The 21,864-nt window shown below is 36.0% G+C and overlaps 3 protein-coding genes and 1 long non-coding RNA gene across 4 annotated transcripts; 2 read left to right on the top strand and 2 right to left on the bottom strand.

The window, feature by feature from the left end:
- The first annotated feature begins 912 nt into the window (after positions 1 to 912).
- On the top strand, positions 913 to 10,406 carry LOC108460630 (protein transport protein SEC31 homolog B). The gene is made up of 22 exons (XM_017760197.2): positions 913 to 1,675; positions 2,923 to 2,977; positions 3,094 to 3,216; positions 3,459 to 3,555; positions 3,636 to 3,672; positions 3,763 to 3,868; positions 3,953 to 4,010; positions 4,533 to 4,630; positions 4,754 to 4,872; positions 5,188 to 5,231; positions 5,577 to 5,695; positions 5,791 to 5,918; positions 6,039 to 6,597; positions 6,665 to 6,757; positions 6,866 to 7,051; positions 7,129 to 7,342; positions 7,725 to 7,798; positions 7,927 to 8,094; positions 8,730 to 8,858; positions 8,940 to 9,222; positions 9,490 to 9,728; positions 9,844 to 10,406. The coding sequence occupies exons 1-22, from the start codon at positions 1,359 to 1,361 to the stop codon at positions 9,931 to 9,933; spliced, it is 3,336 nt and encodes a 1,111-aa protein (XP_017615686.1). The 5' UTR covers positions 913 to 1,358; the 3' UTR covers positions 9,934 to 10,406.
- LOC128284121 (uncharacterized) lies at positions 10,289 to 11,677 on the bottom strand. Its single transcript, XR_008274438.1, has 2 exons — positions 11,434 to 11,677; positions 10,289 to 11,295 (listed from the first exon to the last, which is right to left on the bottom strand). It is a non-coding gene; the product is annotated as an uncharacterized LOC128284121 (long non-coding RNA).
- A 900-nt stretch (positions 11,678 to 12,577) lies between these two features.
- On the bottom strand, positions 12,578 to 14,891 carry LOC108457981 (serine/threonine-protein kinase-like protein At3g51990). Its single transcript, XM_017757206.2, has one exon. The coding sequence runs from the start codon at positions 14,264 to 14,266 to the stop codon at positions 12,932 to 12,934; it is 1,335 nt and encodes a 444-aa protein (XP_017612695.1). The 5' UTR covers positions 14,267 to 14,891; the 3' UTR covers positions 12,578 to 12,931.
- Positions 14,892 to 18,179: 3,288 nt separating this feature from the next.
- On the top strand, positions 18,180 to 19,055 carry LOC108459094 (uncharacterized). Its single transcript, XM_017758458.1, has one exon. The coding sequence runs from the start codon at positions 18,180 to 18,182 to the stop codon at positions 19,053 to 19,055; it is 876 nt and encodes a 291-aa protein (XP_017613947.1).
- The last annotated feature ends 2,809 nt before the right edge of the window (positions 19,056 to 21,864 follow it).

The following is a 21,864-nucleotide window of genomic DNA, read 5'->3' on the forward strand; positions in this document are numbered from 1 at the left end:
ATTTTAGCCTCTCAAATGTTACCAAAATATCACGAGAGCTTTCGTAAGCTTACTTATGACTCGGAGTTGAATAAATGATGTGTTTAGAAGTATTAAATGATGACTATCTTGTATGAACTGACTTATTGAATTTTGAAATGAAAGTGTAATTGTTTCAACAAAAAATGTAACATTTCATATCTTAAAGCCCATGTTTAGGTTGAGAGTAATGTATATACTATAAAAATAAAATATTACTACATAATATATATAGATATAAATGTAATGAATATTCAAAGTGAATTACAATATAACAATTATAGAAAAATAATTTTATACAATAATTCAATAAATAGATAATTTTATTATAGTAAATATAATATAAATTATTATTTAAAATAAAATCATGTTAAATGATTTAATTTTTTAACATACAGGTGGTTTTAATACTTTTAATCATTATTTAGTAAAAACATAAATTATTTTTAATATAAAATGATTTTAAATAATTATTTATTATATTATGAATTCATTTTCAACTAATGTGGTCAATAATTATTTATTATAATTAATAATTAAATATTATAAAAATATTATGATACTTATTATTTTATTACATAAAATTACAATTTAACATGTTTTAATAATTTCATAAAAATAAAATAATTTATCATTTTTATTATATATTATTCTTAATTTAATATCTTTAATAATTAATTTTATTCTTACCTCATTATTATAGTTGCTATTAAATTTAAATACATTTTAATTCTATTGTTATAGTATTTAATGCCATAACCGCTGTTTTTAATTTTAATGTAACTGATGTAACTAAAATTCACACCAAATCAATGACTAATTGGTAATAAGTTTATTTATATATACTTTTTAATATTAGTTGATATTTGCTATGTAACGTACTGAGAAATTGTCTCCTACTATCATCGGATTGGTCAATAATATCATGTCTGGACAAATTAGCAACAAGTATAAATGTTCAAGTTTTACCTTTTACTTTAAATTTTTATTTTCAACTGAGATCATTAAAAAAAAAAAAAAAAAAAGTCTTGCCCTCTCAGACTTTCGAGTGGATCGATTCCGTACAATGAAAACCCAAAATCTAGTCTCCCTCCCGCCTCCTAGTCTTACTCCTTGTCCTCGTCCTGCATCTCTCTGAATTCACAAAACATATCAAAACCTAATTCTCCGAGTTCTCTCCATCTTAATCCAAATCAGTTTTTTTCTTTGTAGTTATTACGCTCCAATCACTTACGCCCGAATAATTATTACCCATCTTTGTTTCTTTTTCACTGTATCGACAGATATACTGACGGGCATTTTTGGAGGATAAGAAACCGTAATTTTTGCATTTTAGTCATATGGCGTATATAAAATGGGTCAATAGATCGGCCTCAGTGGCACTGGCCCCGGACGCGCCGTACATGGCGGCGGGGACAATGGCTGGGGCGGTCGATCTTTCCTTCAGCTCATCGGCTAATCTCGAGATCTTCAAGCTTGATTTACAGAGTGAAGATCGGGAGCTTCCCGTGGTAGGTCAATGCCCCAGCTCAGAGCGTTTTAACCGCCTTGCTTGGGGGAAGAACGGATCCGGCTCCGACGAGTTTTCACTCGGGCTCATTGCTGGTGGCCTCGTTGATGGCAGCATCCATATTTGGAATCCGTTGACCTTGATCCGGTGAATTTAGTTTTTTATACATTGTGTTTTATTTATCTAATTCACTTTATTTTTCGGTTGAATTGCAAATAAGGAGAATTAGTAAGGCATTTTCTTAATCTGCAAGTTAAGTGGATATGTTGCGGCTTTTAAGTGTATTACGTTTGTGTAAATGGTGACTGTTTTCTAGCATCTTGTGATTATACTATATTGCTATCTACTTCGACACATTTCTGATGTCGGCTTTCTATTGTTTTTTATGTGTATTGAATTGCCTGGTTGTTTGGAGTGGATAACAAGTGACTTCTAGGCCGAACATGTTTTATTTGAGCCTAGAGTTTCTAGTGGTTGGATTGAATGATGTTTTGCCCAAAATTTGTGAGTTCTAGATTGCTTATTTTAACTGCATATGATATGTGGTTAGTTGAAATTTAAAATCTGGAAGAGATGTGTTGTCTTTTTTTTTTTTTCTCAAAAAGTAAAATATTTTGATATTTAACTCCCTTGTAAATTTTAACGCTTGTTTTTGTTTAGCTGGAGTCAGTTAGACAAAATTTACCGTAATTTTTTGTGCCCTATATTTGCATTGCCTTTGAGCATGCTGCATGCTTAATTTCATTTTGTCTGATGCATCGATGGTATTGTTTTATATTAGAAATTAAGAGTGAAAGTGAATAAAATTGGAGGTTCATAATTTAGAGAAAAATATGATGTTTGCATTTTTGTGGTGTTTTCTTCACTTGTTTGTTCAGTATTTGAATAAGTTGTGTTGATTCTTTTGTGCTGGGTAATGACTTAATGATTATAGAAAAACTTGTTTTCAAAGGGCGGGAAACTATTTTATTTTCCTTGTATTTGCCTGCTGGATACATTTCGGCCTTGCTGTATTTTGTTAGAGACAAAGAATCAGAAAAGAAAAGATGATCTTTATCTTTGGGGAGAAATTTCTTTTTACAAAATGGTTCATGACTTAGACCCTCTTTAGGGAAGTGGTAATGTTCTTTTATCTGTTCTTGTATAATTTTTGTTTCTAGCGATCGAATTGGGTGACTCTCTCACATTTCACTTTTGAGAAGTTTTTTGCTAACTATTACTAGATATAACAATCTGCCTCTGTTTTGGGATATTTATTTTTGCTAATATCATCGTTTTATTTTTGTTTGTAACAAAAGAAATGATGGTGAAGAAAAATTTAACTGATCTCCACCATAGATATTTTGCATATATGGTTAATGTGGCTGTAATTTACTTTTTCTTTATTTCCTTAGCTCTGAGGCAAGTGAACAAGCTCTGGTTGGACATCTTTCAAGGCACAAAGGGGCCGTGAGTTTTCTTTTTCTGTAATAAATGTGCAATCTTTCTTACATCTATGATATTTTTCGTCAAGCATTTGAAGATTGTGTGGTGTGTTTAGTTCTTTTCCTCTCCCCATATTTCAGGTTCGTGGTCTTGAGTTCAATGCCATTGCTCCAAATTTACTAGCATCTGGGGCAGATGATGGTGAAATCTGCATCTGGGATTTAGCAGCACCTGCACTACCCACCCATTTTCCACCTCTTAAGGTATGTACCAATTATCCATAACTTTTTGAATTGGAATCCTCGTGCGTCTATTATGTCGTTGATAATAATCTTGTAAGTTCTGTTATGCTGTTTGTGTTCTACTAAATGCCTTTAACTTCTGCGTATTTATTGCATCATTAATGTTGCAAGCATACCTTTTTTAAATATATTAATTAATGGTTTAGTTGGAAACTGGACTACAAGATTACCTGATCTACATAGTTTTTTTGGTAATGATGTAGGGTAGTGGTTCTGCCACTCAAGGTGAAATCTCATTTCTGTCTTGGAATAGCAAGGTTCAACATATATTGGCATCAACTTCATATAACGGAACTACTGGTGAGGAAATGAATGGATTTTATTGTCTTTTCATATATGTTTAGAAGGGAAGATAATATGTATGTTTTTTATTTTTTCAGTTGTTTGGGACTTGAAGAAGCAAAAACCAGTGATAAGGTAAATATATGTTTTCTACCAAGCGAAAATATATGTGACCTGTTACTTCATTTGACCTAATCTTTTATATAAGTAAATATATATTGACAGTTTTGCAGATTCAGTAAGAAGGCGATGTTCTGTTCTGCAGTGGCATCCTGATGTTGCCACTCAACTTGTTGTTGCATCCGATGATGATGGTTCACCTGCCCTTAGGGTAACAATCTTGTTGTTGATATTGCTTCTCTTGTGGATTACTATTTGTAGGGAATATGTTAATATCTTTAATTTTTGCAAGCAGCTTTGGGATATGCGGAACATAATGTCACCAGTGAAGGAGTTTCTAGGGCATACAAAAGGTAAGCTTGCTTGACAAGTTGATTCTTGTTCATAACTTGGTGATAACTACCTTCTTTGCTTTAGATATTTTCTTCCGCCCTCGATATGACCATTTTATGCAATTGAGTATTTGCTATGTCACTTTTTTCACTCTTTCTAAAATTAAAAATCAGCAGCCTGAATATTTTTATCAATAAGAATGGCAATGACAATGGAAGGTCCAAATAACTCTTTCAGTTTGACCTTTTACTAGATCATTTAATGTGAGATGCATAAATTTAATTCTTAAAGTTGGTGTGAGAAGAAATTTAAGACTGAGTTGGTTGCCCTTCTGTTGGAACCATTTGCTTTACGGCTCCATGATAAACTTAGGTCTTTGTCTCTTTCCTGGTATAGGTCATCTGTTATTTTTTCTGGTAGTTATCTGTCTTCCATTCTTGTAGTGGTTTTATATTTTTTTTTTCTGGTTCTTTTAGTTGTTGCAAGTTAAAGTGGAGTTGTGTTATTTTTGCTCTTATATTTGACTGCATACGCTGTTGCAGGTGTAATTACAATGGCATGGTGTCCCTCTGACAGCTCTTATTTGCTCACTTGTGCAAAAGATAATCATACTATTTGTTGGGATACGGTTACTGGAGAGGTGGGGGGGGGGGATGAGTTGATTATTTATATGCTTTAGCTTTCTTCTGCTGATTTTGCATGTCCCTTTTATCAAACAATTATATTCTCAATTTTGACTTTTTTCCCCTCTTTTGGGGCATAGATTGTCTGTGAATTGCCTGCTGGTAACAACTGGAACTTTGATGTGCACTGGTATCCGAAGATGCCTGGAATTATATCAGCATCTTCCTTTGATGGCAAAATTGGCATTTACAATATTGAGGTGCGACCTTGTCTAAATTATATTTTCTATTACAGTTAACCTATTTTTAAATTCATGACAGTTTGACTTTTATATCACAGATCAGTTGCAATCTGCCTGTGATTATTATACACATGTGGATGGGATTTATATTTGTTGCGAGAAACTGTTTCTTTTTTAATTTAATTGGCAAATGCTTGAAGCTTATTATTTTTGCTGGTTTGTCTATAAAAAAGATTACTTGTCTGATCTGCAAACAATTTTTGCCTCGGAATATTTTCTTGGAACCCTAGATTTAGCACTTCTTTCAGGTAACTGTTTACCTTTATTCTGCTGGGTTGCAGCCGATACAGTGTTAGGGAGCTTGATTTTGGTGCAGGTGATTCATCAAATATAACCGTATGTTTTACTGCATCAGTTGGTTTAGCAGTGATCAAATATGAATCATTGTAGACTGGGTTGGATAGGCTTAGGTTGAGCTTTAGCTTTTCCCAGTCTTTTCCCCCTCCAATTATAATTTGACCTTATTAGTATTAAGCTTTGGCAGTCAAGAAGAAACATAATGGTGACTGTCAAAAGTCGGGGAAGATAAGCAGATATGGGCGGCCAGATCTGTTTAAATAGTCTTCACTGTTTATCTCCTATAAACTCATTGTTTCTGAGACAATATATATTTATTGGTACTTCAGTTTCTCTAACTAGTTTTGATGTTTTCTTTATGCAGCGTCTTTGAGAGCTCCAAAATGGTATAAACGTCCTGTTGGAGCATCTTTTGGTTTTGGAGGAAAAGTTGTCTCTTTTCGCCCTTGTTTATCTGGTTTAGGTAGTTCTGCATCATCAGAGGTGAGTATGTTGGTGAGGTTTGTTTCGTTCTGTTTTATTTAAATGCCACCCGCATTCTTCTGTTACCTTATGGTCTTGTATATATTATTTTTCAGGTTTTCATGTATAACTTAGTTCCTGAAGAAAGTCTTGTCAGCCGTTCATCTGAATTTGAATCTGCAATACTGAATGGGGAGAGGTCTTCACTAAGGGTTTTATGTGAGAAGAAATCCTATGAGTCTGAGTATGTTGCCTGAATTAAGAAAGTGTAGTTATTTTCTTCTTCTTTTTTCTGTTGTCAAAAAATTTGGTTAAATCCACAAATTAATATTTTTGATGGTTCATTTTAAATAATTCTGTACAGATCTCAGGATGATCGAGAAACATGGGGCTTCTTAAAGGTGATGTTTGAAGATGACGGGACTGTGAGGACAAAGTTGCTCATGCATCTTGGTTTTAGTTTAACTGCAGAAGAAAAAGATACTGTACAAGATGACCGCTCTTGGAGTGTGAATGAGACTACACATGAGGATAAAGTGGAAGAAAAAAGGGGCTATGGGGGAGAGAAAGAAGCTACCCTCTTTGCAGCTGATAATGGGGAAGATTTCTTCAATAATCTTCCAAGTCCCAAAGCTGATACACCTGTTTCAACTTCCGAAAATAGTTTTGCTGTTGAGAGCACAGTTCCTGGTGCAGATCTAATACCTCAAGAATCAGACGGACTGGAGGAAAGTGCAGATGCATCATTTGATGATGCTGTTCAACGTGCTTTGGTGGTGGGTGACTACAAAGGGGCAGTCGAGCAGTGCATTGCTGCGAATAAAATCTCTGATGCTTTAGTTATTGCTCATGTTGGTGGTTCTTCCTTATGGGAGAGCACACGTGATCAATATCTTAAGATGAGCCGTTCACCATACCTCAAGGTAAATTAAATTTTTATTTTTGATTAGCACTGATTGATTTAATCATATTTCTTCATTATTTCTTTAGGTTGTCTCTGCAATGGTGAACAATAATCTCACAAGCCTTGTAAACTCTAGGCCTTTGAAATTTTGGAAAGAAACATTGGCACTCCTCTGTACGGTAAGTTTCCAATTTGGAAGTAGTTAATGTACTGGTGTAGCCACAAATTGTATAACTGAACTTGTTGTTGCCATTATCATGGGCTAATTTATCATATTTGATGAGCAGTTTGCCCAGGGAGAGAAATGGGCTGTACTCTGTGATATGCTTGCTACAAAACTAATGGTTGCGGGTAAAACTCTGGCAGCGACTCTCTGTTATATATGTGCAGGAAATATTGATAAAACCGTAGAGATTTGGTCAAGTTGCTTGACAACTGAAAATGATGGGAAATCTTATGTTGATCTTCTTCAGGTAAGTTGGCAATCTGTAGAACAACACATTTCTGATTGTCTGGTCCATCAATCTGACGATAGATGTTTGTTTTCTAGGATTTGATGGAAAAAACGATTGTTCTTGCTTTGGCAACTGGCCAGAAGCGATTTGGTGCATCTCTATGCAAGCTTGTTGAGAAATATGCTGAAATTTTGGCTAGTCAAGGACTCATAACGACAGCAATGGGGTATTTGAAACTCTTCGGGTCTGATGAGCTTTCACCTGAACTTGTGATCTTAAAAGATCGTATTGCATTTTCTACAGTACATGGTACATGGTTTAGGATATATCTCTGGTAACTGCTATAGTGCTGTTGCATTGGGTTTTGTATCTACCACTGCTAGTTTATATTTGTGCAAATAATTCACATGAAAAGGTCATGCTGGTAACTGAAAATGTCCACCAGTTGAACTTGGTAGGAAACACGATTGAGCTCTTCCAATTTGAATTGCTTAAACAGTGATGCTTTAGATTTAAACTAAAGAACTGTTAGCAACATTTTCTGGTCTCTCAATTTCTTTCAATTTATCTTACAGTTTTTTTTACTTGCATATAATAGCAATATTTATGTGGCCTAACATGAAATTAGGTTGCTGTTAGCTTTGTAGACTTGAAATGTGCTTATTGAGGATATTTACTTTTATTCTCTCAGAGAAAGAAACCAGTTCTTCTGTTTTTGGTAACTCTCATCCCGCAAGTGGACCAGAGTTTGAGCCTTCACAACAGGTATATCCAGTGGTGCTATGTCTTGCATTTTTGTTTTATAAGACTTGTTTTTGAGTGAAAGTTCCTTGAGAATCTGTTGTGATGCTGTGAGTAACCTTTTTTTTTTTCTACTTTTACTCATTGCTTAGGAGTTAGCTACATCGCAAATTCATGCAAGTGTTCCTGATAGTGCTTATGATGAAAATTATCAACACTCTTTTTCTTCATATGGAGGGTATGCACCTCCTGCCTTGTATCAACCTCAACCACTGCCTGCTAATACTTTTGTTCCTACCACAGCTCCTCAATTTTCCTCGGTATGTTGTATTGCTTTTCTTTTTGTGCATAGCATTCCATTTTGTTGATTTTGCTATTAATTTGTCATGCTATCTCAACACCTAGAACTATTTGGTTGAATTGGTAGTTGTAGTTGCTTTCTATGAATTACCATTCTATTGGATGTATCCATGGGAAAAGAAAATGAGAATGCTTGTTTAGAGTTTTTGGAGTGAAAGATTGCATTTAATTGACAGCGTGGAATTGGTATGTGTTTGGAAGTCTTGGCCTTGGGGGTTTTTTTTTAATCTGTGATTGATCTTCATTGACTTGACTGTTTTTCAATTCACAAACCGCCTTCCATTGCTTCTATCTAAAAATTGGTTGCGACTATTTTTTTCTTGGGATCCACTAGGGATAATAAAACTGTACAACTGAAAATCAGAACAAAACCAGCTTCATTTGTTTAATTGGAGTTGATTTTTTTATATACCTTGGTTTGATCGAACAACGTGAAGAAGATTAGATACTTGGTAGAAGGCTCTTAGATATCCTAGATGAGCACTCTGTTTTGACTTTCTAGTTCTTCCAGCCTTTTCAGTTTCTTATGTGCATGATGTTTTTTGCATTTTTATATCATTTTGATGCTTGACAAAATAGTTTCTTGACATTCCAGGCAAATTTTGCTCCTTCACCTGGCACCACTCAGCCTACTGTTAGACCCTTTGTTCCTTCAAATCCTCCTGTTCTAAGAAATGCTGATAAATATCAGCAGCCAACTACCCTGGGTTCTCAGTTATATCCTGTCTGTATTGCTACATTATTTTCATATTTGATGCCAAAGTTTCTGAGACTGGTATACTGAATTACTTTTGCATGCTTTCAGGGTGGTGCCTACCCTACGTATCCTTTACCCTGTGGGGCCGGGTCTCTTGCATCTGTCCCATCACCAATGGGATCTATTCCTGGCCCAAAAGTGTCCCAAGTTGTAGCTCCCACCTCAACGCCTAGGGGATTTATGCCAGTAACTAACCCACCTGTTGTTCAAAGACCAGGGATGGGCCCAATGCAACCACCCAGCCCTACACAATCGACACCAGTACAACCAGCTGCAGCACCTGCTGCCCCTCCACCAACTGTGCAGACTGTTGATACTTCAAATGTACCTGGTAATTGCTAGTTTCTTGGATGCTAATGTCATGCATGTTTATTGGATTATGGAGATATTCTGGTCATGTGGTATTTTCACGTCACTGTATAAGTTTATTCCAGTAGGGTTTACCATCCAAAAGAATTGAGCAAAGTTTATCTTGACATCATTATTCTTCATCTGAAGAACCTTTATGAAATATGATAAATCTCTGTTCTTAGATTTCTTCAACTTAAAGATGATATGGAATACTTTTGGTGATGGCTTCATCTTGTTTGTTTTTCAGCTCACCAGAAGCCTGTAATCACAACCTTAACTAGACTTTTTAACGAGACATCTCAAGCACTGGGTGCCTCACGTGCAAACCCAGCTAAGAAGCGTGAAATAGAGGACAATTCAAGGAAAATAGGTGCCTTATTTGCCAAACTCAACGGTGGAGACATTTCAAAAAATGCTTCTGATAAGCTCATTCAGCTTTGCCAGGCTTTGGACAATAATGATTTTGGCACAGCTCTGCAAGTCCAGGTATGGTGGGGGAAGAGTGTTTTTTATGGTGATTTCATCATGAATTTTGGCAACTGAAAGTAGTTTTCATAAGAAAAAAGTTGTTTTTCATTTTAACATATATTTCCTGGAACAGGTTCTTCTTACCACTAGCGAGTGGGATGAGTGCAACTTTTGGCTTGCAACTCTGAAGCGGATGATTGAGACAAGGCAGAATGTAAGATGAGGTAGATGGATGTGAAAGGGAGGGCATAAAATCTGCAATTATTGGAACCCCCCCCCCCCCGGGTCTGCTTTTATTTTTTCCTCAACATACTTGGGGGCAGGGTACTGATGAGCCCTTTGATGTACACAAGAAATGCGGCATCTCTTTGATTGCGGTGCAGAGGATATTCTTGGTTACTTCACTGCTATATATTGACGACTTTGCCTCTCATATACTAGTCCGTTGTCAAAGCAAGTTAGTGGGAATAGTTGCGGTGCAGAGGATTTTTTTGTTTATTACACATTTTGATATTAGTGGCATTTATAAGTAGAGTAGAGTTGGCTTATTTAGTTCGGTTGTCTTTCTTTTTTGTTTCTTTCGGGGAGGGCGGAGCGAATTGGATCTGACAAGCTTTTCCTGTGTTTGGTTTGTGCGTGGTAGTTAGATGTACAACCCTTTAGCTTTTTTGTTATCAAAACAGAAAATTACAAAAACAGATTTATTATTATTTCTAGATTCTGGTAGATGTGGGTAAAAACAAATTATGTCCCAAAATTACAAGAAAATTGATATAAAATTCAATTATGCTTTGGTCATGTTGTCCTGGGTTTGCGCTTGGCCTCATGTCTTCATAATGTTATAATAGGAATGACAGTCAACGGAATTTGGTTCTGGTTGGTTCGATCCAACTTTCAAGTGCGCGTTAATATCTGAAATGCTCAGCCCTGAGCTTAAAATAAGGCAAGCAGAAATGAAAGTTCTCTTTAAAAAAATTTTTTGAAAAGAAGCATCGCCATCTTTTGACATTTTGCACAATTTGGTAACCACCAAAAAAAAAAAAGGTGGCACTTGCCTTTTCCACCATAGATATTGATTGATAATTCCTTGATGCTTTCTTTCAGTTTTCTCTTCCTCACAAACTCACACTCGATAGTCTGGACGGAACTAAAAGCATCATTAAGAGTCTAACTTCAAAATTTTCATCTTTATTGTTTGCAATAACTGATGGAAGAAAAAAAAACTTCAATACTTGGATCCAGAAAATCAAACACAGCACAACCCATTTTAGTTTCCTCTTTTAAAATTCATCATCATTCTTCTCGGATTTTCGTATGTTTCTATTGCCCCAATAAAAGCAAAGAAAATGCAATAGTTGAGCAATAATGAGGGAGGTTGAGAGGGGGGGCACATTCACCAAGGAAAGGAGAAGCACATGAAACTGTAAGTACCTGAGCTGTAAAGCCTTGATATTTGGAAAAACTAAAAAACAAACAAGGAATACACATTTTCTTGCTTCCTGATAAACACCTAAAGACACATCTCCATTTGAAACTTTGGGTCTTCTTCATCTTCATCTTCTTGTCTTTATTATTAATCGACTTCCTTTTTTAAAAAAAATGAAAAAGACATGGTGAGGAATAATAAAGAAAGGGTTACCAAATGATCACTAACAGAATGGAGTGATGAAGTTGGGTTAGTTATTATCTTTGTTCAGTCCTTTTCTGAACAGCAAAATCTGACCTAATGCTCCAAATGCAGCGCCAACTCAAGTGTCCTGTTTTTTAACTTGAAGCACAGTGGGTGGGGAAGTGAAAGCAGATTCATATATTGTCCATTGCGTGCCTTCCAAATCACTCTTCCTCCACATCTTATCCTTCAACCAAACACAAGTATACTACCACCTCACTTGGCAAGACATGAAGATGAGATCCTACTTGATTTCATTCTTTTGGCTCTAACCACAATTGATCCTATCACCACAACCCCCAATATCTGGTTTTAAACACATCATTTGTGATTTTACTACCAGTCAAATTTTGGTTTTCATCCCTCTACTTTTGTAATATCATAGGTTGGCCCAAATAGTTAACTTCATTAACTATTTCAATTACATAAATTTTTTTATTGAAATGGTTATGATAATGATTATGTGAAATTAAATCCCAAAATTGAGTATAATTGGATCAAATCCACCTTTACTTTCCGCAAATCTTTCAAAGATTTTGGCTAAGCTGCGTAGTATTTAACATATTCAACCAATACATTCAAAATTATGAACAAGTGTTGACATTCAATGCTGTTATTGTAAAAATTATAAATTAATTATCTGTCCTTAAGGCATGGCCAGCAAAATCCATACTGCCAGAATTCTTTGTTCATTTGAGTTCTTATTTGGCAATAATAAGTAATGTGAATTGAACCAACATTGCAATTTGCAAGGCAGTAAAATATGAATATATCATTAAAATGAAGATGACAGAAAAAGGAGATGAATCATTAAAAGCTGTCCATTTTCACAGGGAAGTGATTTGATTATTCTGGAAAACGTTAGAAGAAAATTCACATTCCAATAAGAAATTTCCATACAAACAAACTAAAATTCAAGTTTGATGATTTAATTATTCCATTGACATGATGATGTGCCAAATACCAATAATACCTTTGGATTTCCAGAAATAAGATAAGACAATCTCTCTCTACCCTCTACCCTACAAAATATGACGAAGTAAAAGCAAAGCAAAGCAGACTCCTCTCATCTCAATTATTTATTGGAATTCCCTCTTAATTTGGCTCTATTTATGTATGTTTTGGACTTTGATCAAACTAAACTACTGTTGTTTAGCCTTTAAATTACATAAACCCGAACCTTGCGTGAGAATGAAACGAAGTAATACGTTATTCAGTTATTGCGAAAGCAGGTTCAAATTACAAAAAAAAAAAAAAAACATACATTTTGAATCACCTCATCATGCATGGATTCGTCAATTGTATGCTTTGCAGCAAAAACAAGATTAACAACCTATGAAATGGACATTAGCCATGTCCTCATCTTACATACAAAATGAGCACAACTTTAACAATTCAAAGAAGCATTGGATATGGTTGAAATCACCAAAAACAAGTTACCCACAAGTAAAATACACATGGATTTGGGGTGGGGTGCAAGCAACTGAAACTTGGAAGCCTCGACTTTGCTTCATTGCCAACCATTTCAATGTTCATGATATACTACTGAATGTCACCTACAGCCTGAGAATCGAGCATATACATCACCTTGAGAAGTTTCTCCGGCTGATCGGTTCCTCCTCAAACCGAAACCACCGTTCTTATCTTCACCATATCTTTTGCTGCTCCCTGATTTTGTTCCAATTCCAACAAGGTCATAGCCACACTCTCCCTCAACACCACTCATGCTCATGCCCATTAGTTCCATCAGGTTGCTTCTGAACCCCAAATCTGAATAGACTCTGCGCGAGTCCCTTAAGTTTTGCCTCCCAAATTTACCATCCATGGCATCCTCGGCGTTCCTACACTCAACAGGACGCCCCATTGTTTCCACCATCATACATGGATTGTTAAAACCATTCCATAGATGTAGAGGAACCAATTTGCTCAACCCTGTTAACCAACCAACCACCTCTTTCATTGCCGGCCGCCGCTCCCTGCAGGACCTCACACATTTAGCTGCTATGACAGCCAACTGCTTCCTAACAATAGGATCCGCAGGAGGTGTAATCCTTTGATCATATACTGCAACAATCTTCCCTTTCTTTATAAGAGGAATTGCCCAATCCACAATGGAAGGTGGTGAATGTGCAATGTCAATAGCTTTTCTACCACTAATAATCTCTAACAACAAGATCCCAAAGCTAAAAACATCAGTTTTTGTACTAAGATTATCAGGGGTCACATAACATGGATCAAGATACCCAATGGTTCCAGCTGGAGGGGTTGATCTAAGCCTATAATCATCAACACCACACCTGAGTGCCAACCCAAAATCACCCAACCTGGCATTGAAATTCCTATCGATTAACACATTTGCAGATTTAACATCTCTATGAATAATGGGGGGTTTTTGTGAGTGAAGTGTCTCTAAGGCTTTGGCAACTTGCAAGGCTAATCGAATTCTTCGACCCCAATTCAAAGGCCTTGAAGAAGAGGAAGAGGAAGAGTGAAGAACATCATATAAGGTGCCATTACTCATAAATTCCACCACCAATAAACGATCTTTAGCGTCATTACTAAAGCCAAGAAGATTCACCAACCCGGGACTTTGAATGTTGGACAAGATTTCGATCTCGTTATCAGCTTCCGGGTTGGTTTCTTGGTTTCTTAAAGATGGTTTCTTGATGGCAACGTGGCGTCCCCTGAGAACAGCCTTGTAGACGGAGCCGTGGCTACCTTTGCCTAGAAGCCTTTGGTCGGAGAACCCATTGGTGGCGGCTTCAAGGTCAGAGTAATCGAACTGTTGGATCTTGATGGGTTTTTCCTGCTTGTTGGTGACACCTTTGGTTGTGGAGGTGGAGATTATGGACACTGCTGAGTCTGCTTTGCAAGAAAGATAACCCATCAAAAACCAAACCACAAAAAGTTCCTTTCTTTCTTTCTGAGGCTTGTTTGTGAAATGGGAATTTTGACAGGCTACAGGAAATATGAATCAGGAGTGAACAATTATATCATTTCATTACTGGGCTGCAAATGCATCAAAGACTGAAGAGGAAAAATTGAAGTTTTTATTTTTTTTCTTTTCCTGTCTTTCTATCTTGGAAAGGAAAGGGGCTTTTGGAAAGATATGAAGTGGCAGTGTTTCTTTATTGTTTACTTTTTCATTTTCATGTTGGGTTGGAAAAGAGAGGTTACATTTAGGGATATGGCAATGGCATCAAGCCTAGGTCTACAGCTGATCATCGAAGAGAGAGGCCCACCCAATTGGAATCCCGAGGGGTTTTGAACACATCAATTGTGCCATGAAATGTGTAACTAAAAAGTATTCACCCTCCAACACCAACACATCAAAATCTTGCTACTCATTTTGCTAAAATCAACTAATCTCTACTAATTTGGATGATATATGATTGATGTGGTTTACGTTCACTCTCCTTTTGCGGTTTTACCTTTCAATATAAGTTTGCAAATGGACAACACACACAACAAAAAACATGTTTGCTTGATTGACACTGAAGGTTAGATAAGATGTGTATAACTTTTGAGCTAACTAAATAAATTATTCAATTTCTACCGTTCATTGTCTTTTTTTCTTCTTACTATTTCTGTTCTTACAAAAAAATTAGTTAACCCACTTACCATCCAAGCTCTATTATAAATAACCTGAGGTTGCTTTCCTTTGGCTGCTAAATCACTCCATGTTTAGACCAACACCAACCATATTTGAAAGGCGCAGCGCACCCAGCTCACTGTACTCTGCGGAGTTGACTTCATTTCATCAGTATGATGAACTGCCTTCAAGCTCTAAATTTTGGCATTACATCACATTGTACTAAATTTCATATCAGTGTTCCTTTTCATCTTTTGCGGTTAACAAACAAAACTGAAATTGAATTAGCAATTTAGAAGCAAGTGCGGGTTGCAAATGTGAAAATGCAGTGCATCCACCCAGCAATTGTAGGCCACTAGGAAAGGAAATAGCGTTTTCATGTTGCCCTAACATACACGAAACAACAGACTCCAACTCATTGCCTAATGGGGCATGGAGAAATAAATGATACAAACCTATCCTACCCACTGTTTAATTCTGTGCCCTTTTTTTAAATATATATATATATATATATATATTGTAGTATCTAAAGTACAGAGACATGTTGAAGAGGACAAAGTTGGGGAGTTGCTTCCTTCACATTAAAAGCTTGGTCGTAATTAATGTTTCAAATTTGTTTATTATTATTCATTTCTGAAACTTAAAGCAGGAATGATGGATGGAAGAATTCACGAGATTTCCTTTCCGAGAATTGTAGATGGCTATAACTGATTTGTATTGATTTTCAATGTCATGGATAGATCTAAAATCTCGACCATGAGACCGACACTGGCAGTATTGTGGGGGTTTATTTTAGGCAAACACTTCTTGTGCAGAGTACATCCAACTGTTGTTCTTTCTTGTTGAGTTGTGGTAAGGTGGAAACCTTGTCTGTTTGTTCTTGTATATGTACTCGTTGAAGGCAAATTCCGTTGGAGAAGTTAAATTTTGTTGTTATCGGCTATGAAGTTCCTAGTATTAGAATTTAAATTACATCTTGGCCTATATACTTAAAAAAAATTTAATAGTATAAAGGAATGAAATTTTTAAAAGAAAGGACCTATTTGCTCTTTAATCTAAGGTACAGGGATTAATTTACCATTTTTTGAATTGAGAGGCCAAAATACAATTTAACTTCTAATATAGGGGCTCCTATGATACTTTTACCATTGTTATTTGCTTTGCTTCTTTTCTTTTGTAATTTGGGCCAATCGCTGGATTGGCAGATAAAGTAGATTCAACATTTCATGGAATTTTGATATCTCTATCTGACAGATGTTGAACTTCTTACTGGACTATACCTTAAAAGACCCAATAGTTCCAATCAACTTCCTACTGGGCTACAACATAACTCCCTACTTCCCAAGTTGTTTGGAGTGGATGGATTCTAATGGCTGGCCGAGCCTGACCCACAAAACGAAAGCAAATTTAAGAGAGAACCCAACCCATCCTATTTATCTTCTCATCACAAGTCGGCTGTCTGATGATAATCAACAAACAGTACCCGAAACCCTGACTGACAGTAGTGGAACATTTGGAAAAGGTTGAATTAGTGGATATCAGATCGTACCCTCTACTTATATTACACAACGGAGATTAGCTGTTGATGCTTGCCCCGCCTCTAGTCCCCCCTCGGCCCTCTTTGCTTGCTTTTCCTCTGGTATATTTTATTTTTTATTCAAAAATAAATAAAAATTTAATCTTTATATGTTTAGATAAAAAAGTAAATTATTTATTCTGTAAAAATTCTATTCATTATTACTGTTAAGTGTTTACATAATTGATGGAGTAATCAGTGACACTTAACATTCTATATACTAATATGTAAGGATTAATTCAAGCAAAATGAATTAAATTTTTAGCAAAAAAATAGATGAAATTTTTAATAGACAATAAAATTGATGGAATTTTTACGTAGAGAGACTAATTCATGCTACCAGATAATAATATGTCATCCCTTAACAATTAAAATGGATAAAAATTTTAACAGAATAATTACCTTAATTTTTGATCGAATGTATTTAGACTAATTTACTCACTTTTTAAATAAAGAATATAAAATATAATTTATCTTCTAATATAAGTATCTCCATGATATTTTTACCTAATTATTTTTCAACTTACCACATTAATTGTGACTTTGCCTAAGTCAGACTGTTTTTTTTTTTTTTAAAAAGAAAGAGTAAAATGTAAGTTATATTTATAAAAAGCACTAATTCTTTTCTGGTGGTAGTTGGATCTTCTAAAGCAGCAATGAAGGATTGAGTAGCAGCATCCTAAAAAAGGAGGAAAAGTGCAGTGATTACATTGATTGAATTAGCTATCATCAAATAACCCTAAATTTTGTTATTACATCTGTTTTTCCTGAGAATTAGTAACATTGCATTTTGGATTATACAACTATAATTTCCCTTTTTCTGCTTTTATAGCATCGACATGCAACTAATATGCTGTAAATCTCAACAACAAAAAAATTTCTCTCCTCTCATTTCTTTGGAAACTGATAAATGGACGTCATGCCATGCCTGTCTTGCTGGATCTCTGACCTCATGAGACGACAGCTAAATTCCTCCCCTCCCAGTGATGTGGGCTTTGGACATGTGGATAATTAAATCCCTAACTTAGAAAAATTAACGGTTTAATAATTTATATATAATTAAATTAACAAGAATCAAGTTTTTAATTAAAGTAAAATAAAAGGATGAAATTTATTTCCACTTGAAGACAATGGGAACCGGAAAGAGGAATTCCAGATTCAAAATAAGGCTGAAAAGGCAAGTAATCGGGTAATCTAATGACCAAAATATTTGGATGAGCTAATGACAACACTCCACCTAATTGGCTATAAATGCTAATTAATAGCATTAGTGAAAAAGAAAAAAATGAGTTTGTTAAAAATAATTATTCAAATATTGAAGCAACAACAGATTATATGCCTGCAGTTTTAATGAGACAAAGCTTGTCTTGTTGTCGTCGTGTCCCTGATATATTTGGTAATAAGACTGTTACCCTAATATAAAATTACAAAGCTGCAAATGTCAGTAAATGAATGCCCTCCTCCTCCACCCTGTTGTTTTCTTGTTATACAGTGTGGCCTCGTTTTAAGCTTTGGCTCTCTTACTAAACGTAATGAATGAATATACGAAATGAGATAACCCAGTATATATTGTTGTCCTTAGGCCTCAATCCCCCAACAAAATCTTCTGTTTTCTTGCACAACAACGACTAGATGAGGTGCAAGAAACACCTTTCCGACCTGAGTAGCAGCGTCGGCGTTTGCGCCACGTGTCTCCGGGAGCGTCTTCTGGTTCTCGTCGCCGCCCAGGCTCAATCAGCCTCCTCCGCTGCCGCATCTGAGGATAGTCGCCCACCACCGCTGATTTTCCCTTGCTCTGTTTCTCCTTACATTAGTCGACGGAAATCTGACGACAACAGTGCAACGTCTATCCATCACAAGAGATTCTACACTCTTCCTCAGGTGGACCTCACCACAACCGCCGCCGAGTTTGGTACCGCCACATCTTTCAAAAAGAAACACAGGTTCTCTCTTTTTTCAAGTTTGTTCAGGGCGCGGTCCGATAAATTCAATTTGGATCCCAGGGTTCACCATCGTCGAGACTCGTGCGATGAGCTGTCTACGTCATCATCTTCCCCGTCCTGGTTCTCGGCAATCTTTACCGTCGGTCGAAAAAATCAGCAATCTTCGAGGACATCACATGTGGAATATTTTAGCCAATTCGGGCCTCGTGATCGGAGGTCATGCATAGAGCGGGGAATGTCGCCTGCGGTTGAAGCGAATCCAGGAGACGAGTGTGATTTATCGCTACCGGGAAGATCTGCAGAGGTTTCGCCGCGGTGGAAGAGGATACCGACGGAAGCTAGGAGAGCGAGAACCAGGTCGAAGAAGATGTCGAAAATAGCGTTGTGCTTGAGCCCGCTGGTGAGGGCGAGCCCGAACCGGCAGTGGAGCGGATTGCCGGCAGACATGTGGTTTGCAAGCGAAGGTAGGCCGCCGATGAAGCCCCACTTGGCTACTGCCTCGGGGTTTTGTGGGAATCGGTCCAAGAAGCTCGCTGATTTTGGTAGAGTGAATTACAAGCGGTGACATTTGATCCACAGTGATGATGAAGACGCTACATATTCGCCATTGCTTGTCTGCAGTTATTAGCTGTTTAGAGTAAAAATGAGAGGAAAAAATGGAAATGTTGCATGTTATACAGATGTTACTTAGTATTAGCATTACCATAAAAAGAAGATATTTGACTGTTTATCGGAAGTAAATTTCTACATTACAGGGTGAGATTTCAGAAAGGCATTTTGGCTCCCAAATTGCCTGTACTGTACAACCTCCACCATGCTATGCGTTCCTTAGATTTCCCTAGACATACGGTATTCAACATGTCCTTTTTACCTTAAAACGGTTTCATTTTATTTTTTTTTCTCGAGTAAACTTGCTTAAGGGCTTTGTGTAAAAAAAAAAAAAAAGCTGGTTTCTAATTTTATTTATAGAAATTGGCCACTAAAAACATTATTTATTAGAATGGTCTAAAAAATGTAAAACGCGTTTAAATAGGAGCATTTTTAGGGAAAATCGCAGAAAAGGGCACTGATGTTGGAGCGCTTTACCCCGTGTCAGCAAAAACGCGTTGACATAGGCACACTTTACCCCGTGTTTTTTCCCCAACAGTTGCCTTTAACTATTATTTAAAAATTTGAACATTGGGCCCAACGGTCATTGAAAAATTTGACCGTTCGGCCCAACGGTCAAGAAAAATATATATAAACCCCCCATTTTTTTCACACAAAATTTCTTCCAAATTATACTTTTTCCAAATTTATATCTAAATTTCTCAAAAAAAGCTCTCAAAGCTCTCTAAATTTTTAATTTTTGTCTAAATAAGTAACATTTTTTTTATAATTTCTAAGAAATTTGATTATATTAGCAATGGCCCGGCAATTAATTCATCTCGATGATAAACATATCTCCGTCGACCAAATGAAAATGGTAAGGGATAATTTCAATTTTTAATTTTATTTAATATTTTTATTTCATTTTTGTAATTTAACTCATTTTTTTATAATTTTTTATAATTGTTGGTAGATCGAGTGTTACAATGTTTTATTCGTAATATGTTTGGTCATTCATCACTGTTGATTGAAAATCACTTTAGGGAAGCTGGTTTTTGGCATGTGGCCAATATAGGCTGGGGATGCAAGTTGAACCCAAAACTCATTAGCATGTTCGTGGAGAGGTGGAGACCCGAGACTTACACATTCCATCTTCCATGTGGGGAGTGGACCATCACTTTGGAGGACGTGCAATTACAATTAGGGTTACCGGTGGATGGATCCGTACTCAACGAGTCTGCTCAATTTATTGATTAGGGAGTTATATGCTACAATCTTTTGGGTGCAATTCCAGATATTATTTACGGAGGTTGAATCCTTCAGATCTTTGGAGGTTATCTAATGCTGGACAAGTCACGAAATCTTGTACATCTAAGGTAGTTGTTAAAACTCATTGATTTTAAAGCAGTTGGCAAACTCAGTTAGGGGTTTGCCATGTTGTCGAACATTATACCGGGAGTCAAATTATACGGGGAAATGTGTCGAGAAACGCAACCAAATAAAATCAAAATCAGAGGTTGCCTCTCGCTGTTACAATCATGGGCTCGGTTTCATTTTCTATTTTTACGTCCTTCAGTGAACCACCCGTATACATTCCCACTCTTAACAATGTAAAATTTAATATAAATTTTACAATTTTTACATATATTTAAAATATAATTTTATGCTAAAATTTTATTTAAAAGGTGGAATCATTCGGCGAGTTACGGGGGAATACCTACTGCTCTTGAAGATATATGACTTCTATTAAACCAATGGTCGAAAGTGTATGTAAATATTTATTCTATTTTGAACTATATAAGTATTTATTCTATTTTGAACTATATATAAATAACATAGTCAATTTCAGTATTTAGTATTTAGTATTATGTATATAACTAATATTTTATCACTTTCATATAGTTTCAATGGACACCGTACGAGGATTCGATAATTCGGGCAGTAATTCTGGATGAATTCCTACAAAATCCTAACATGTGGCATGCTAAGGTATCATTGGTCAACTACGATACCGTTGAGATGCGCTAAACGGATAGAGTGTTGCAGGAATTTGGATTCCAACAACCGATTCCCATGGCATCTAAGGTGCTCGATGATGAGCACAAAATTGACTTACAATGACCGAATACGTATTGGCTGGTCTTCCACTTAGAATATATCGAAATGTGGAAAAATTGGTATGATAATATGTAATATCCTGATTTTGGGCCTAGTCGAAATAGTGGTTTCGTGACCACAAAATCCGAGATATAAATAATTATTTTATGATTATTTTAAGGTCTATGATATGATTGCATGATTGTGTGAAAATTTCGTGAAGAAATTTTATGCATAAAGTGCTTAATTTGAAATTTGGGACTAAATTGAATAAATTGCAAAACTTGTGTTCTAGAAGTATTTTGCATAAAATTGAATTAGATTATTAATTAGAGGTCCTTAAAGAGTAATTTTACCAATTTCTAAGTCTATGGACAAAAATTGGACATGGATGGAATTTTTGGAAAGTTTAGTAGTAAGGGCATTTTGGTCATTTAGGGGTAAAATGAATTAAAATACAAAATTAAAAGCCAATTTTGCTCATCTTCAACCCCATGGCCGAATATAGCAAGGAAAAACCATGGCTAGGGTTTTTCAAGCTTCCAAGCTCGATTGTAAGTCCGTTCTAGCCTCGTTTTTAATGATTTTTACGTTTTTGGAGTCTCGGTAGCTCGATTTAGCTTATGCTAGCAATAATTTAACCTAGGGTTTATATTTGGAAAAATACCCATAGGTTAAATTTGTGTAAT

The sequence above is a fragment of the Gossypium arboreum genome, chromosome 11 (genome assembly GCF_025698485.1).
Source record: "Gossypium arboreum isolate Shixiya-1 chromosome 11, ASM2569848v2, whole genome shotgun sequence".
In the NCBI taxonomy this organism is placed as follows: Eukaryota; Viridiplantae; Streptophyta; class Magnoliopsida; order Malvales; family Malvaceae; genus Gossypium; species Gossypium arboreum.